The following is a 19288-nucleotide window of genomic DNA, read 5'->3' as shown; positions in this document are numbered from 1 at the left end:
ATTCAGTGTGTCAGGCCAGTTCCATTTTGTTTGACCCAACCTCCACTTCCCATCCCCTGTCACTTTTAGTGGGCAGCCCAAAGAGCAGGGCCTTGTTCAAAGCATACTTTCAAAAGGCCTTTAGAGATAGGTCTAATGGAAAAACCATCTATTTTTCATATGTTACCACAGGAACATGAAGCATCATTTACTCCTATAAGAAAGGTCTCCTTTGCAGGGGACACTGAGTATTTACAGAAAGATCCCTTTATCCTAGGAAACCACATTTTGGAAAAGTAAATACAGGAAACTCAGTCTCTAAGCCTTCCATATACACCTTTACAGCCCTTGTTCAAAGTGAACTTTCCCTAATTTCAGCTGCCCAATAATGAAAACATGTGTCCTGGGCAAACCTCCACTGTTCACTCTGAAAGACATCATTACCAAGTAATGGAGAAGAGAACCGTCTTACTTCATGCCCCCTGCTGGTCCCTCAGCCCCGAATCCACAGGGAAGCTGACCTGTTTCCTCTCTACCCATCCTTCGTGGCATTTCGTGTCCTAGGACATCCTTCTTTTTTTTTTTTTTTTTTGCGGTACGCGGGCCTCTCACTGTTGTGGCCTCTCCCGCTGCAGAGCACAGGCTCCGGACGCGCAGGCTCAGCGGTCATGGCTCACAGGCCTAGCCGCTCCGCGGCATGTGGGATCCTCCCGGACCGGGGCACGAACCCGTGTCCCCTGCATCGGCAGGTGGACTCTCAACAACTGCGCCACCAGGGAAGCCCGGACATCCTTCTTTAGCCTACATTTAGTCCTACTTCTGGGAGCTGCCATAAAAATAATAATGCTTTTTTCTGGATGATAAGACCCGTTATAAAATCAATGTGATTTTGTGTGTAGTGTTAAAATTTATTTTTATTTATTTTTAAAGTTTATAAATAGCTTCAATGTTTACCATCTCATTTTATTCTCATAACAACCTGTGAAGTGGGTAGTTTTATTATTCTCACTTTATAGATAAGAAAACTGGAACTTAGTGCTGACTTCAATAAACAACTGACCACTGAACAGTAAGGAGGAAATACAAATGTTCTGCATCAAAAGTTAAAGAATTCACAAGGTCCAAAAGAACTCCCAAACTTTCCTGAAGTTGTCATCTGCCAAACTATATTCGCTAAAATCTCTGAGTAGGTTTCTAGTTTAGGTGGTATTTTCTGTCTTAGGAAGGGTGGGGAGATGGAAAATGAGATAAGTAAGACAAACTCTCAGTTACAGAATGGACATAACCTGCAATGATACCTGGAATTCTATGAGGTTCAAAGTGACGATGACGATGATTGATTAGACTCTTACTATGTGCTAGGCACCATTCTAGGTTCATTAATTACATTCAATGATCCTATTAATATCACCATTCTACAGATGAGGAAAACAAGGCACAAGGAAGCTAAGTAACTTGCCCAAGATTACACATCTTGCTCCCTTGACACAGGGAGGACCTGGAACTGGAGAAGCCAAGCCCCTGTGAGGTTTGCTCCACCAATGACGGAAACCTAACATGGGAGTGCAGCCACCACAGGAACCTAGATTAAGTTCCCAGTGTTGCCATTTAAGCAACAGTCTCCACGTTCTCTTGGCCAAAACATCAATCAAGTAATCAGAAGAATCAGCTGAGACTCCTAACAGTTCCTTCTCAGACTGTTCCCATGGAGGTGGGGAAGGAGGGGAAAGACCGGGGTTTTCTAGATCTTGATTACTGATGGAACACTGGCTGATTTGCCTGGAACTGCCTTCAACTAATTTAAGAAAAATTAGCGAGGAAAGCAGCTCTGGAGGAAATGTGCAGAATAAAGATGCACATGGCACTGACGGGTATTTAGTAATCTAGCAGAAAGTGAGGCAGGAAGCAGAAGTGGTAGTCAATGCACAGAACAACATTGGCTTTTTCTGGCCAAGTTCAATGGCTTTTTTTTTTTTAAGCAATATAAATAAAAAGGAATCCTCACTGGTGTAAGTTCCTCCTGCCTTCTTTTCCTCTACTTTTTTCAACTGCTCATAGTTTGGAACTGTATGAGCCAGCTTTCACATATTGATCAACCTTTGCAAATTTATACATCTTTTTCTTAAGGAAGGAAACAAAGATCAAGTTGAACTCAGGCAAAAGAGAAAAATTCCATGATGAATGAATGCAGTCTTCATGGGCAAGTATAGTATGATGGGGGGGGAGGCAGGGGCAACTTTAAAAAGCTTCCTCAAATTTGCTTACCTTCATTGTTTCTTGCCTCTGATTTTCACTGAATAACCTAAGACCGCCTTGAGATCCTGAGAGTCCAAAAGAAAACCCAATTAAAGCAATCTCCAGGGTATTCCACCCATCTCGACTCGAGGAAAAGTCCCAAACCTGGGAGATGCGACTACAGTGACCACAGTCAGGTGACTTTTAATATCCACATTCCTTCCACACTCTCGTAATTCTGGCCCAACTACCTACTAACTGTGGGACCATGTGCTTCACTTTCCTCCTCCATAAAATGGGGACGATAATACTTTCTTCATCAGGTTGGTGTGAAAATTAAATGAGTTAATACATGCACAGCACTTAGAACAGTACCTGGTACAGAGTAAGTGCTCAAAGAGTGTTAGCTATTATTATTATTACTATTAGCATTTGCAAAAAAAAATTACATAGGGACCCAAATACAGGAGGCTTCTACTGTATTGGTAATGTTTTACTGCTTTAACAAAAAATCTAAAATTAGAACCATCAATACAAAAATATAAGAAGGTCGTGGGAAAAGAAAAAAAGCCATTCAGAGTCATGCCACCTGTTGGTGAGTTTCAGGTGTGGGTACACCTCAGAGCAGCCGTGGAATCCCATTCCACGGCTGCTCTGTATTTCCCTTCTATGATGCCTCCACTTCTGCTGCGGTTCTTAATCAGCGTTTCATGGGCAGGATTACGGGCGGGTCCGTGAACCCCCTGAAACTGTACACGGAACTGGGTGGGGCTGCGGCTCTGGGCATTTTGCAGGGAAGGGTTCTACAGCTTTTCTCACGCTCTAATAAATGATCTTGTAGGGAGCAACTTGCTTTACAGGGTTAAACGCAGGAGATAGCGACTGAGCAATTCATTTCACGGAGGCTACGGCAGTAACCAGGACTCCTGGGCTGTCAATCTGCTATCTCAACACGAGACCCGGTGCCGCGAGGGGCAAGAGCCGGCCGGGCAGTGACCTTCACCGTCGAAAATCTCACCGGCTCCCCAGACCCGACCCGGCTTTGCCGGGTTTAACTTCCCCTCCCTTCCCCCATCCCTCGTTCTCTTCCAAGAACAAACTCAAAGGAAATCAGCAGCGCTTCGTCTAGGGTTTCACTCCTGCCCTCGGCTGACACTTAAACCACTTCTCCAAGGAAGTTAATTAAAAGAACAATTAATCCGCACAAAAATCCACCCTCAAAGCTCGAGAACTCTCAAAGTTAGAAGACCGAGGCAGCCCTGCTGATGGTGAACATCTGCCGGTCGCTGGGGCTCACGGGTAGGCGGCGGGTACGAAAGGGAAGCAGCCAAGGTCCGGCCGGAGGGTCGGACGCTGGCCACCCTCTGCGAGTCTACGCGCTACCGACGCCGGTGAAGACGGGCTTGGAGGCAGCCAGGTAAGCAGGTAGGTGTGGGCAAGTGTACGAGCACACAGAGAAGGCGGATTAAAGTTCAAGCCCGTTCACCCACCGCTCCCCCTTCCCCGGCGGGTGTTCTCACGCACCGCCCGGCGGCCACTTACCGGGGAAAGCCTGAGCGCTCGACGGTCCCTCTCTTTGGAATAGGCTCCCCAGTTCCTAGTAAGCCCGACTGACTCCCCTTGCCTCCCAGCCTTCAAGCCTCGAAAAGCATTCGCTGCCCTCTCCTCTCCTAGGCGGGCGCAGAACACCCCCGGGAGAGAGAAGTGGAGGGGACAGGGGAAAGCGGGGTGTCGCGAAGGGCAGGTGCCACCGGGCGCGCAGCAGGCAGCGTACGTACCCAGCACGAAGAGGGCGAGCTGTCCAGCCGAGGTAACCATTTTACGAGCGGCGGGCGGCAGGCACTCCAGCCTTCTGCCCTACCTGAGGTGCCCAAGTGGCGAAGCGGCGCCGCGGTGCGGGGGAAAAAGGCGCCGGCGAGGCAGGGCCAGCCCCCGGCGCGGGCGGGCAGAGGGAGGACCGCGCGCCTCTGCTGGCACTCGCCCCGCCGCGCCGCCGGCCGGGCGGAAACGGGAAGACGGTTACCGTCACCTCCGCCACTCGGCTACTGGGCCCGGCGGACCACCTTCGCGCCCCGGTTGGGGGGGCCCCTCTAGGGGCAGGGGTGTGGGGGTGGAGCGGGGGTGTGGGTGGAGCACGGGCCGGGAGACTGCGCGCACCGTGCCGGGCCGGGCGGGGCGGGGCGGGGCGGCGCGGCGCGACCCGGGAATCTCCGAGTCCGCGGCGCGAGCCGGGCACCCAGGCCGAGGGAAAGGCAGGAAGCGCGTGATTTCAGACACCACCCTCAAGACTAGCAGCTCAGTGCGGAGCCCGAGCGGCCGGGCGCAGTGGCCGCTTCTAGGTTCCAGGCGGGGGAGCGGAGCGGCCCTGGCGTCTGTCACTTGCGCCAACGGCAGCTGCCGTGGGCTCTCCCGGCCAAGGCACTGGGGCTCGACCCGGAACGGGACCTGCGAGCTTCACCTGCCCCTGCCAAGACTTGCCCCAAGGAAAGTGCTCCCCAGAATCGAGCGAAGAATTTGTTCAACCAGATTTCCCACCTGCGCCCCCATCCGAGAGAACACTGGATTTTCGGGACGCCTGCCGCAGGAGCGCAGCCACCCCACGTTCTCAGGCGGCACGTTGTTAAGATCAGCGGGCTTTCGTGCATCTGGTCTAATGCTGACAATGAAGATAGGTCTTTGCTGTGGGGCACCTGGTTATCCATCACCACCAGTACCCCCAGACCACTCCACCCCATCCCGCCACAGGCAGTCGAGGCCAAGAACAAGGTAGCATGCAGACATATGTCCCTGAGAGAGGATGTGTATGGGCGGGAGCTACCTGAGTGGTTCTTTCAAGGATTTGTGGCCTTGAGCTGGCCCCTGGTGCTGGAATTTGGGGAAGTAGAGGGAACAGAGGGAAGACATTCTGGGCAGAGAATGGAAGGCTCATAGGTTCCCTGGGGACCATCCATAGGGGACAGTGTGCCCTTGAGAGGCTGTGACTGGTGTATTCTCCAGATGCCCCGAGCTCAAGGATTAAGGATTCTTCTGGTCCCTCTAGTCTACCTGCTCAGGGTAGACCCACTGTCCTTGAAGGGGCAGGGAGCAAAATCTCTTGCTGTTGCCTTGGCGCAATGCTCAGACTCTCAGAGTTGATGTTTGTTAAGTTTATTTCATAGGAGCTGAGTTTCAAAAAGGAAGCACTAGGCCGTTGGCCTCAACATTTGAGCAGGAAACACCGTGTAGAAAGGGATTTTGAAAACAGTGTAAATTACTCTGAGAAACCATTCTTTGCAATACATTTGTCAGAGGATATTTTGCTGCTCTTTCAACCGTTAATGATTGGTGGTGAGGGTTTCATGATAAGTCCTTGGGTACATCTTTTTCTAAGGCCACACGCATGCATGTACAGAGCACACACACACTCTCTTTAGTGAGTGGTCCCTGACTCCCTTCAGTATCTGTGTCTTCATCCTTCAGACTGGTCTTGACCTGTTCCGATGGCTCTTCTGTCTCCTTCCTAGACTAGCCTGCCTTGTCTATAGGAGGGAAGAAATCAGGAGTTCTCCACACCCTTCTCCTATTCTCCAGGACCCCCAACTAGGAGTGGAGAATTGACCTGTCAGCTTGTCTCCTGCTGGGACACACACATCAAGTTCACTGTGGCTGAGGGCTGACTGTCCAAACTGGCAAGAGTCAGGTTCAGCAGTTTCCCCTCCTCTGCCCCCTGCCTGCACACAAAGTAGTGGGTGGAGGGAAGTAGCAGCAGAATCAAGACAACGAGCTTGTCCCCTTCAGGGTTGTAAAATCTTTGTAATCAAGATATAATTTGGGGGCTTCCCTGGTGCCGCAGTGGATGAGAATCTGCCTGCCAATGCTGGGGACATGGGTTCGAGCCCTGGTCTGGGAAGATCCCACATGCCGCGGAGCAGCTAAGCCCGTGAGCCACAACTACTGAGCCTGCGCGTCCGGAGCCTGTGCTCCACAACAAGAGAGGCCGCGATAGTGAGAAGCCCGCGCACCGTGATGAAGAGTGGACCCCGCTTGCCGCAACTACAGAAGCCCTCACACAGAAGCAAAGACCCAACACAGCCAAAAATAAATAAATAAATAAATTTATAAAAGATCTGAAACAGATCTTCATGAAGTGAAGGTCCATATAAGGTCAACATGACTTTGTCTTTGAGATCTGTTTATAAAAAAAAAGATATAATTTGATATCTTGAAGGCTAAAGAGTACTCACATCAAAGAACATTCTGATGCTTGGAAATCATTAATTCTTCCCTCAAATTGTCAATAGCCAGTCCATATCTGTAGTTTTATCGACCTTCCAAATCATTCAAGTCAAATAGACAATCAGGTGTTGAAGTTTTTTTCTAAACATCTACAACATTTTTTTGTAAACTGAAAAATAATTTTTGGACATTTATAGAAAGAACTAGGAGGAAACCCAATATCCTAAAATGTTAACACTCTGACTTTGGCACCTTGTATATCTGATTTAATCCTCACAACAACCCTGTGAGATAGATTCCATCCTCCTTTTATATGAAAGCAATCGAGACCTAGAGAATCTAGTAACTTACCCAGAGAAACAAAGCCTGCAATTGGCAGAGCCCGATTTTGAAAGCAAAATGAGCCAGTTCCAAAGCCTCTGTATTGGCTTCTGGACCATGCTGCCTCAGTTCCCATGGTTTTAATAAGGATAATACTGAACTCACTGGGTTGACGTGAGGACTAAATGGAAGAATTTATTTGCATGCTTAGCACATTATTTAATATCAACAAATATAACTGTTGCTTAAAGAAAAACTCAGTGGACATAAATTTCCCACTCTCTCAATTTCCTACCAATGTCTTTTTTTTTTTATCATTTCCATATCAGTTCTTTGCTTGTGTGTGTGTACACCTTCCCACAGGGGATAGTTTCACAGGTAAGTCAGGAGCTGTGAATTTGTTTCTCAGCCTGTGGTGTAAGAAGAATGAGAAAAAAATTACAGAATGCGATTTAGAGGGAAGAAATAATTTTTCCTAGAGGATGCTATGATGTTTTTGTATTTTAGCAGTATGGAATAATGGCACCCCAAGCTGAGTGAAATTCCAGTGGTAGCTCCCGGATGCTGCATAGAGAACGCCGCTGTGTTCCTTTACCTACAGGCACGGTAGCTGACTCGCGTGGCCACTGAAAGTCCTGTTTCTGTGTGCGTGGAGACTGACCAACGTGTGGCCTTCCTCCTAAGTATATGCCTGGGCTACCTCTGCACATGCTTGATTCAGCTGGCCTTGAGCTCAAGGATAATACCTTCTGTAAAGGGCCAAGCACAGCCTTTTCTCCCCGTGCAAACAGGAGAACGACTCTATCTTCTGCTCAGAGACCAGCAAAGTCCCACTGTCAGTTTTCCCTTTCCTTTCTCCTACATGCTTATTACAGAGTGTATGTTTAAAGAGTCTCCTTCTTCACTGTAATCAGCCTCCCCCTCCTTCCTGATTCATTTGTGGAAGTGATTGTAGGACCACTAGCATCAGAGTCTTCCCTGAATGATTCAGGCCAGCAGAACTCACTGTTTAGATCGGCAATTAACCCAGATATTAGTGAGTAAACAGCCCAGACATTCTTAGGGAGGAAGCAGTGCCATGGGCCACTGCATTGAAGGAATTACAATTCCTGCAGACAAGCCTTGGAGGGCAGTGAGCAGAGAAGGCTTCTGATGGCTGCAGGACCTTCCTCAGTCACAGCAGTAGACAGGGGGACTCAGAGGAAAAACAGGAAAGGGTGCCTGACTCAGTAGGATGTCAAAGGTCAAATGTCATCTGTGTATGAGGGAGAGACAGAGAGAGAAACAGAGAGAGAGAGAGAGAGAGAGAGGCGGGTTTTATAAAGGACTCTGGAGAACTGTGTTCAGGCAGAGTGAGGTTTTAATGTGTTAAGGGATTTAGGAAAAGAAATCTAATCCAAAGTAAGGTATTGTTCGAGTATCAGCCCCCTGCAAAGCCTCAGCTATTAGTGTATTCCTTATCTCTTGTAGGAAACCTTATGCGGAGTCCACTTTTACAGTTTTCATCACCAGCATAATGGGTGAGGTAAGAAGCCATCAGAGGCGTTTGCTTTGTCCTCAGCTACCTTGGTGGTTTTCATGCCAGTATTGTCGGAAGACTGGTCTGACCTTCTGCTTAACATCTTCCATCTCCCAGCTCTCAGGTCTACCTTGGGAATACACATTCAAGTTGTGTGTTCAACTTGAATCCTTCCTTCGCAAGGGATACTGCAGGATGGCTCTAAAGCCCAGTATTGAAGTCTGGAGGTTGATGGTTCCACAGGTGGTCCAAGCGGCTCCAAGATGTCAAGGTATTAGAGTCTCTAAGACTCACAGTCACCAGACGGCTGCTACAACTAAAATCCTTATCTTCTCATATAGCTCGTGAACTGCCTAGTTGACCAGCATGCAGGAGAGGTAGCCAGAGGATTCAGCACAGCTGATGCCAAACCATTCCATTAAGCACACTTGGAGTCGGAAGAGCTATGCATTCAATTCTGTCCTTGCTGCTGTCCCCCCACCTCCTGCTCCTCAGCCAGAGCATTCTGAAGACTGGGAAGATTGCCCCCCAGATTCTCAGGAGTGCCGGGGGAAAGTCCTAAGTCAAATGCCTAGCTATCCTTACGCAGGTGAAACTAATGGTATTGATGGGAAAGGGTAGTGATGATCAAGAGAAGCAAAAGAGAGACAGGAAAAAATATATAAAGAATTGAGGAAGGAAAAATCAAAGAAAGATAGAGAGCTGCAAAACGGACTTAATTATTTTTTAGTGATGGGTCAATCTGCCTGATAAACTCAAAAAATTCTCCCCAAACTCAGAGGAAAAGGAAAAAAATTATGAGAGATAAGATATGAGACAGAGGGACTTCCCTGGTGGTCCAGTGGTTAAGAAGCCACCTTCCAATGCAGGGGACATGAGTTCTATCCCTGGTCGGGCAACTAAGATCCCACATACCACGGGGCAACTAAGCCTGCACACCACAACTACTGAGCTGGTGCACCCTAGAGCCATGCACCACAACTAGAGAGAAACCCACATGCTGCAACTAGAGAAGACCACGTGCCGCAGCTAAGACCGGACGCAGCCAAATAAATAAATAAATAAATATTTTAAAAAATATATGAGACAGAGAAGGACAAAGCCAGGATATCCAAAATATTTTTAACAGCCAAAAAGGGAGCATACTGCTGATAGAGGAGAAACTGTTCTTGTGTCCCAAGACAGGAGGGGTCAGCAATAAGGGGAGGGGAATATACATCCCACAGATCTATAAGGGGGAGGGGATTTTGAGATAATAAAAAGCGCAAGGACAGACTTCTATTCTGTGACATACATTTAAACCATCACATTGAACTTCTCCTCCTGCCTCTCTTTCAAACTCCCATTGCAACAGGCAAAGGAAAATAATGACGGGGGAAATCTGCCATTGTTCAAAACTGAAAAAGGATTCCACCCACATAACAGACATTTTAAGGAATTTCTCTAAGACAACGCAGATGAGACCAGCTTGAGAGAAGGCTTTGACAACCTTCAATTTACCTCACAGAAAAGAAAGGTATCTCTAGGGAGCCGCCCCCATCAGAACCCAGCAATGCTCCTGAGGTTGGTTGTAACAAAGGCTGTAGGGAGAAATGAACCACAGAAAAGTCAGGAGGGGCAAATCTCCATCCTCTTGAAGAATCCAGGGAGTGTCCAGGTACCGGGGTGCACACAGGGCAGGGATCCCTTGGCGGGGGCGCTCACATTTGATGCCTGGCACAGAGAGAACATTGCCAAGGGGGCCGTGGTGAGGGCAGCCGCACTGGCTCCGAGCTAGCGTTATGTGGTTACACGTGCAGGGGAAAGAAACTCTTCAACGTGCAGGTGAAATGCAGGGGCTCTTTCGGGAGTCTCCCACAGACAACTGGCTCTTTTTTCTTTCATCCGTTCATTCCACACATGTCCATGACAAGCCTGTTATGTTCCAGGCACTAGGGATTCAACAATGGACAAGTAAAGTGCTCTCTTCTTTGTGAAGCCAAACAGGCAGAAGAATCAGGTAACCTCTGAAGGAAACACAACATCTTCACGTTTGCTGCATAAATGCCAAAACCAACAAAGCGATATGTATGGAAAATGCATTTTGGGGGGAAATGATTGTAACACAAAATTCTGTTTCTTACCAAGCTACTTCAGACAAGCAGCTATAAAAAATGTAAATCATTCATGTACCACCCCAATGGAAAAATAAATAAATAAAAAGACTCCACAGAAAATATTCCAGCCAAGCAAATAAACTCAGTAATGTAAAAGAAATAGTGTAACGGAAATGGCAGTGAATGATAAAGCAGTAAAACTGTTGAGCCTTACTCCTGATTTTTAATATATTGTGGCACTCACTGTTGGATGCCAATAGAATGAACATTTTCCATTTCTTCCTGCTAACAGAATCCCAGTTTTGTGTGATTGACAGCATGCACTGACCCAGAGGATGAAGCAAGAGGATTCCTTGCCCATTGTTGATGATTGGCTTAGGGCTGGGCATGTGACTAAGTTCTGGCCAATAAAAAGTCAGGAAAGTCTCCTGTTAGGCTTCTTGGGTAGAAATGTGCTGCTGCTTCTTCTTTTGGCTTTCCTTCTTTTTAATTGAAGTATAGTTGATTTATAATATTATATTAGTTTCAGGTGTACAGCATAGTGATTCAGTATTTTTGCAGATTATACTCCATTATAGGTTATTACAAGATAAAGGCTATAATTCCCTGTGCTATACAGTATATCCTTGTTGCTTATCTATTTTATACATAGTAGTTTGTATATGTTAATCTCATACCCCTAATTTGTCCCTCCCCCTTCCCTCTCCCCTTTGGTAACCACGTTTGTTTCTGTATCTGTGAATCTGTTTCTGTTTTGCATATACATTCATTTGTATTTTTTCAAGATTCCACATATAAGTGATATCACACAGTATTTGTCTTTCTCTGTCTTTTTTCACTAAGTATAATATTCTCTAGGTCCATCCATGTTGCTGCAAACAGAATTTCGTTCTTTTTATAGATGAATAATATTACATATTGTGTGTGTGTGTGTGTGTGTGTGTATACCACATCTTGTATACACACACACACACCACATCTTCTTAACCCAATTTGAACATTGGGGTGCAGATTACCTTTTCAAATTAGTGTTTTAGTTTTTTTGCAGATGTATACCCAGGAGTGAAATTGCTGGATCATTTTAGTTTTTTGAGAACCTCCATACTGTTTTTCATAATGGCTGCACAAATTTACATTTCAACCAACAGAGTACAAGGATAGCCTTATGAGAGTTCCCTTGTATGTTATTTGTTGTAGCTTTCAGACTTAGTATAGTCTGAAGTCTGGGAGGTATAACCTCCAGACTTTGTTCTTTTTGTCAAGATTGCTTGGGCAATTTGGGGCCTTTTGTGGTTCCATATGAATTTTAAGATTATTTGTTCTAGTTCTGTGAAAAATGTCATGGATATTTTGATAGGGATTGCATTAAATCTGTAGATTGCTTTGGGTAGTATGGACATTTTAACAATATTAATTCTTCTAATCCGAGAGCATGGGATATCTTTCCATTTCCTTGTATCATCTTCAATTTCCTTCATCAGTGTTGTATAGTTTTCAGAGTATAGGTCCTTCACCTCCTTGGTTAAGTTTATTAGGAATTTTCTTTTTGAAGCCAGGCAATGAGGTAGCCTGACCTTTCTTCCTGTCTTGAAGATAGTTGTCTAAGGATGACGTATCTGGAGTGTGACATCCACCTTGTGACCATGAGGAGAAGGCCAAGAGAATCTGAGAGCACCTTGGCATTTTAGAGCTGCTGAACCAACCATAGACCTGCTTCCATTCACTCTCCTTTCTATATGGTGTAATTAAATGTTCTTAATGTCTGAGCCACTGTTAGGTGAAGCTGAAGGTATGGTTGGAAATTTAATAAAATTATTGAAGATAATTCTTAAAAGAAAACATATATACATGGATTAGTAGTCAGGATTAAATCATAGTAATAATCTAAATCTAAAGGCCCAGATTATTGTTATAGAAACTGGGAGGACAAGGTGTCATAGAAGGGAAAATAAAAATGTGCTTATTTTGTTATCACTGAAGAGAATTAATAACTATTATAAAATTATTTTCTTTGATAGATATATAAATTCATTCAAATATTTAAAGGTAACTAGTAATAGAATAAAAATACAACATTTAGGGCTTCCCTGGTGGCACAGTGGTTGAGAGTCCGCCTGCCAATGCAGGGGACACGGGTTTGTGCCCCGGTCCAGGAAGATCCCACATGCCATGGAGCGGCTGGGCCCGTGAGCCATGGCCACTGAGCCTGCGCGTCCGGAGCCTGTGCTCCGCAACGGGAGAGGCCACAATGGTGAGAGGTCCGCGTACAGCAAAAAAAAAAAAAAAAAAAAATTTAACATCCAAATTTCTAGAGGAAAAAGGGGAGCAGAGAGAGATATATTGAGTTAGCAGGAAAAGGGAATGAGGAAAAAGTCCAAAAAATGTAAAAAATGATACATATGATCAGATGGTAGAAGTAAGCACAAATGTATCTGTATGCCAATTAAACATGAATAGTTTTAATTCCCCTTTTAAAATACAAAATCCAACTAGAGGCTTTAAAAAAACTCACCTGTCAGTGATATAAAATCAAAAACTGTAAATACAAACCAAAGGAAATGTGGTAGGGTAACATAATTATGAGAAAACTAAAATTTGTAGCAAAAAAATGAATTCATATATAAACAAGATTATTTTGGTCAAAACTATTAGAAATGCAAGGAGAACTACAAGAACAAATTGTCATCCTTTTATGTGCTAGACTCTCACATCAATGGTCCCCAATGACACATACTTCCCGATACCCATGCTCTTGGATCGCCCCCTCCCACACTGAGTCTGGGTTTGACCATGTGTCTTTCTTAGTTCAATGGGACTTCAGTTAATGGGAGGATACAAGCAGAGACTTGAAAAACTCCTGTGCATTACAGCTTGCTGTCTTAGAATGGTTCCACCACCATGTGCAGAAGCTCACTCTGGTCTACTGGAGGATGACAGGCCATGTGGAGCAGAGACAAGCCACCAGTCCTGAACACAGCCCCAGTCTGATCCACCAGTTGAATTCAGCTGTAAGAGTGAACCCAGCCCACTCAGAATCCTGAGAAATAATAAAATGTCACTGTTTTAAGCCACTAAATTTTGGGGTGGGTTGTTATGCAACAATAGATAAGGGATACCCTTTTTGAAACTGGAGCATCACTGTGGCACCTGAAAAGGAAAAAAAAAACTTAGTAAATTTACAATGAATTTGGATAATTTATCTAACGTAATTAATTTAATATTTACAAATTAAGATTTTTATTCTACAAATATAAATACATTCCTTTCAAAAATCCTTAGAAGATTTTTAAGAAATGAACATATGCTGACCTTCAAATGAAACCTTAAATTCCAGGAAGAAAAAACTTCTTAGGCTACAGTCATTAACTATAATTCAATTAGATTAGAATTTAATAACAAAGGACAACTTAAACATACAATAAAAACATTTTTTCCTAAATTACTATTGGATCTAAGAGAAAATTAAAATTATACTTCAAAATAGTGATGAGAACAAAGTCAAAATATTTGGGATTCGGCTAAAGCTGAAATTTGTAGCCACAGATTTCCTTTTATTATTAAAAAATAATTAAACTAAATGAAGTAACAATTTTACTGAAATAGAAATTAAAAAATAAAATATATCTAAGGAAAGCAGAAATGTGGGGTCACAATTAAAGCAAAAATTAGTGAATTAGAAAAGGCAAAAATCAAGGAGTTCCCTGGTGGTCCAGTGGTTAGGACTTGATGCTTTCACTGCTGTTGCCCAGGTTCAATCCCTGGTTGGGGAACTATGATCCACCTGGCGCAGCCAAAAAAAAAAAAAAAAAAGGCAAAAATCAGAATAAATGAAAGAGCATCTTTGAAAAGAATAATAAAAGCATGGCAAGATTAATCATGAGTGAAGAGAAAATAAAAAATTTATAGTGTTGGGAATGAGGTGTGAAATAGAACATATGTAGAAAAGATTTTTTAATTATAAGAAAATGGTAGGGCTTCATTGGTGGCGCAGTGGTTAAGAATCCGCCTGCCAATGCAGGGTAAATGGGTTCGAGCCCTGGTCTGGGAAGATCCCACATGCCGCGGAGCAACTAAGCCCGTGCGCCACAACTACTGAGCCTGTGCTCTAGAGCCCGCGAGCCACAACTACTGAAGCCCGCGTGCCTACAGCCCGTGCTCCACAAGAAGAGAAGCCACAACAATGAGAAGCCCGCACACTGCAACAAAGAGTAGCACCACAACTAGAGAAAGCCCGCACACAGCAATGAAGACCCAACGCGGCCAAAAATAAATAAATAAATAAATAAAAAAGAAAATAGTAATGTATAACTCAATGTTAATGAATTTGAATAATTTCATTAAAATAAATAAATTTTTTAGGAAAAATATAATTGCCATATCAACTCAAGAAGAAGTAGCAACTAGAAACAACTAATAATCAGAAAAGAAATGGAAAGGTTGTTAAAAAAATTACTCCAAAAAAGATGCCATTTCCACAGAGTTATAAAGTATTTCTTTTAGCCTTCAAGGAATTTAATGTCTTTGCTGTTTAAGTGTTCCAGAACATAAAAGAGGCTGGAAAGTGTCACAATTCAGTTTTTCAAACTAAAGCAACCCTGATATCCCAAACTAACAGAAGTAGCAAAAACAAACAAAAAAGAAAAAAAAAGCTGTAACGACCAATCTGACTTAAGAGGAAAGATGTCAAAAAGTAAATAAAATGCTAGCAAATCAAATCCAAAATGTCATTAAAAACAATAGTAGAGTTTGTTCTGGTAATTCAGGTAATATTTTATCAATAAATAATTACATTAAAAAATTGACATATAATTGACATATATTAGTTGCTGGTGTACAACATAATGATCAGATATTTGCATATATTTTGAATTATCACCTCAATAAATCTAGTTAACATCCATTCTACACATAGTTACAAATTCTTTTTTTTACATTTTAACATCAAAGATAAAATGTAATTATCTCTATGGTTATAGGAAAAATATCTTAGATATAGGCTACCTCATTAACATTAGGAATACCTACATCAAATCAGCATGTGTAAAATTCTTCATATGAAAACATTAGAGGCAGGAACCAAACAAGGATGCTAATCTAACCACTATTCTATAAGATTCTCCATACAATTTGATTTGGTGAAGAATCTTAAGGTTTTTGATACCCATTAACTTTATCCATTTTTTCCCTACTGATCTGAAATAATACCTTTATCATACCACAGATCTGTTATAGTCTTGATCCTGCCCATCCCCCAAGCTTTGTATTCTGTATTAATAACTTGTCTATCTCTGCTCTCCAACTTACACTGCTTTGCACTATTTTAACTTCATAATATGTTCTTATGGATATTTTAAATCATACACACACACACACACACACACACACACATACACACAGGATTACCCAAATTGCCCTACAGAAATGTTTAACCAATTCACGTTCCTACCAGCTGTGTGGTAGGTTGTCTCCTACATTGGGAATTTTCCCCCAAGCCAAGTTAATATAAGTCATTGGTTTTTGGAGTCACATATATCTTGGAGAATCTGGTGAAAACTATGAACCATCTTCCCTGCTGCCCCCGTATAGCTAAGTCTTTATCTATGTCCTTATCTATATCTATATTTGTGTACCAAATTGTGCATATGATTACATGCATTTATAGACTCTCCGAAGCTTATGCATGGACCCCAGGTTAACAACTGAAATAAGTATTCATCTGTATTTATTCCACCACCTTTTACAATTAATTCTTTATTCCAACTGACATTTTTTGGGGTGATGATTTACAATACATCCCTAAGCAATGTATAGTATGATCCAAATGTTGCTCCTCCCCCCATAAATATGTTACTGTACATGCATCAGGAAACAGATAAAGGCTATAGATACACCAAAATGGTTAGCACTTATGTCTGGGTATTTAAGTTGAGTGATTCTTTGCCTATTCTTCTCTCTTCGTCTTCTGATTTAAATATTCCACAATGAATTTGTTTCACTTTTGCAATAAGAAACAAACTGCTTTCTCTCAGCAAGAAAAGCAGTGAGCACAGTTGCACAGGTTTCAGAGTCCCCGAGAGTGAGCGATGAGAGGGTTTCTCTTTTTTCGTTGAGGTAGAGATGATCACGGGGGTCGGGGAGAGCTGAAGCTTGAACACCAACCGTGTGCACTGCTGCACAGTGTGGAGGAATCAGGGCCTGTCCCACTGGCCAGACACAGGGCCTCAGTGTGCACTGGGGCCTGTGATGGGCAGATACTGTGCTCCTGGAACAATGGCCCTGTGTCTACCACCATCCAACACAAAGGACAGAGGTCCCCTGTTTACTTTGGATTCGAAACGTTCAAATGAGGGAGAGCAGAAACATTTGAGTTTTTCCTCTTTTCAGTTTCTTACAAAAAAACAAATTGTAGTGAGTCGGGGATTTTTTGGCATCTTCCCTGAATAAAAATCAAGCAGACTAGATTGCTGAGGGAGTCTTAAAGAGCTTCCCTTGTTTATTATTTGTTTTAGATTTATGGCTTAAAGGCTGAGAAGTAGCAGTGACTGACTAGGCCCCGAATTGTCCATTCACTTCCCAGGAAATGGGGCATACCCAGTGCCTTGGTCAGCTGGAACAAGTGACCTCTGACCTTTGGCAATAAGCTCATTCTAGGCTGGAAGCACCCATGTCTTCATGGCCGTGCCTCCTCCTCCCTCCCTTCCACCCAACCTCTCACACACTGGAAGACTCTTTTCCTTTCAGGTACTCATTCAAACCCCCACAAGTTAGAAAATCAGACCTATAAAAGGATAGAAGTTTTATCATACAAAGGAGTCTTTAAATCATAAAAGTCAAGGTGGTTCTACAGGGAAAGACCGTGCCTGGGACTATGTGGAATGGGCTCTCGAGTTTCTGAGTTCAAATCCTAGCTCTGGCACTAATGACTCAAGGACAACTTTCTGAACCTTTCCAATTGGCAATGTTCTTACCTATACAGTAGGGCTAGTCATAACACTCAGCACAGAGTCAATAAGGAAGGTTAAATGAGATGACGTGTGTTAAGGGTGTGATCAGAGCCGGATGCATGGAAGCCATTCAGTGCATGGCGGATGTCACTGCTGTGACTCGCAATTGTTGTCACCTCATAGGGGATAGGCAGGTGCAGTGTCTGCCCAATTTGGGAAGATGAGGCTAAAATGGCACAACTGCAGGACTGACAAAGCACAGTTTGCAGCGACAGTGACTTTCTGTCTGATGCTGGCTTGTTCTCAAGTATAATATCAGTACTAGCGAAGGGGGTGGACATAGAAACCTTGGGGAGGGGCTTCTACCTTTCACGTCTGACCTGCCCTCAGAGTCTGCTGTGCTCTTCTAGCAGTGAGAAATTGAGAACGGCCACCTGTGATGAGACATGTCCCCAGCAGGGGTGTGGTGTGCAGATGAATGGTATGGAAAGGAGAAAGGTGAGGCCACTAATTTATATCCATGTTATCATCCTCCGGCCTGTTAAATCCAACCTGTGAGTAGCATCATCAGGGGCAGGTATCTGAACTGACATGTACTTGGCACATTTTAGATCCTAAGGATTCTTCAGTCAGATCTTCTAGGGATGCTATTCCAAGTTGAATCTCTGGGGATCTGGCACAAAGCAGGGAATAGCTGTTCAGTAAGGCAGGGCATGCCCACTTCTTTCTCTCCGCTCAGTTTTTATTGGCCACCAGCGGGAACATAGGAAAAAAAAAGTAAACCAACAGATTTGAAGCTACAACTAAGATCACACAAAGAAAATTCCTAAAACTTAAGCCATTCCTTCACAACAAGCATTTCTTCCTAAAACAGGTAGATGAGCCATTTCTAGGCTCTGAGAAATAATCAGAAAACCAGTCAGTAATAACTGACTTTGGGGTCTGTGCTTCACGTGACAAGAGCCGTTTCTTTGGCTCTATTTCAGCTTGCCCTCCTTGCTGCCTCCCGGGACCACTCACCCTGCCTCGCTCTCCAGTCAGCTTTTCCTGTTCTTTTCCTTACTCTGCCCATCTCTCACTTTTTCCTTCTCTTTACCAGCAGCATAAGAAACTGAACATTCAAATGACTTTTTAAAATTATTTTATTGAAGTATAGTTGATGTACAGTGTTGTGTTAATTTCTGCTGTACACAAAGTGATTCAGTCACACACACACACACACACACACACACACACACACACACATATATATATATACAGTCTTTTTCATATTCTTTTCCATTATGGTTTATCACAGGATATAAAATATAGTTCCCTGTGCTATACAGTAGGACCCTGTTGTTTATCCATCCTGTATATAATAGTTTGCATCTGCTAATCCCAAACTCCCAATCCATCCCTCCCCCACCTCCCCTCTCCCTTGGCAACCAGTCTGTTCTCTATGTCTATGAGTCTGTTTCTGTTTCGTTAAGTTCATTTGTGTCATATTTTAGAAAAATATGTAAGTGATAACATATGGTATCAAATGATTTTTAATTTAATTTTAATGAGTGAGAGTTTATATTTTACCCTTAGTTTTAAGAGAGTGTGTTGACCTTTTAACTTTTTTAAATTAAAAAAACCTGAGTTTAGTGGCCTTTATTCAGTGAGTCACATGATTCACTTAATTTTTTGCCCTTTTAGTGTGTATATAATTCTAAATTAACAACAGCAGCAAAAATCCTTTGACTTCTATCCTGGTCCGAAAGATACTTGATGCCGTCATTTTATTTCTTACTCTTGTATGACTGGACCTCTGGTATTTTTTAATTAACTTTTTCCTGTGAGCAATTGTATAAACCTTCAGGTGCACGTTTGCAAATATAGCAATAAACAGTTCAGCATAATCTGGTTGCTGCCCACAACCCAGTCTTTGCCTATGCCTGAAATGGCACCCCAGACCTAAGAGCAGGTATGCCTGTCCACAGTATCTCTTGCCT

General features: G+C 43.5%; 1 protein-coding gene across 1 annotated transcript in view; it reads right to left on the bottom strand.

The window, feature by feature from the left end:
* The window catches only part of TGFA (transforming growth factor alpha), a 105123-nt gene extending 101068 nt beyond the window's left edge, over positions 1-4055 (bottom strand). Inside the window, exon 1 of the mRNA XM_081254433.1 lies at positions 3993-4055. Within this exon, the coding sequence (XP_081110559.1) occupies positions 3993-4032 (40 nt within the window). The 5' untranslated portion in view covers positions 4033-4055. The remainder of the gene's footprint in view (positions 1-3992) is intronic.
* Between the last annotated feature and the right edge of the window lie 15233 nt (positions 4056-19288).

Source organism: Mesoplodon bidens (genome assembly GCF_964165515.1).
Source record: "Mesoplodon bidens genome assembly, chromosome: 14".
Classification (NCBI taxonomy): domain Eukaryota; kingdom Metazoa; phylum Chordata; class Mammalia; order Artiodactyla; family Ziphiidae; genus Mesoplodon; species Mesoplodon bidens.
The sequence above is the reverse complement of the archived record's forward strand: the minus strand, read 5'-3'. Positions and strand labels throughout refer to the sequence as shown.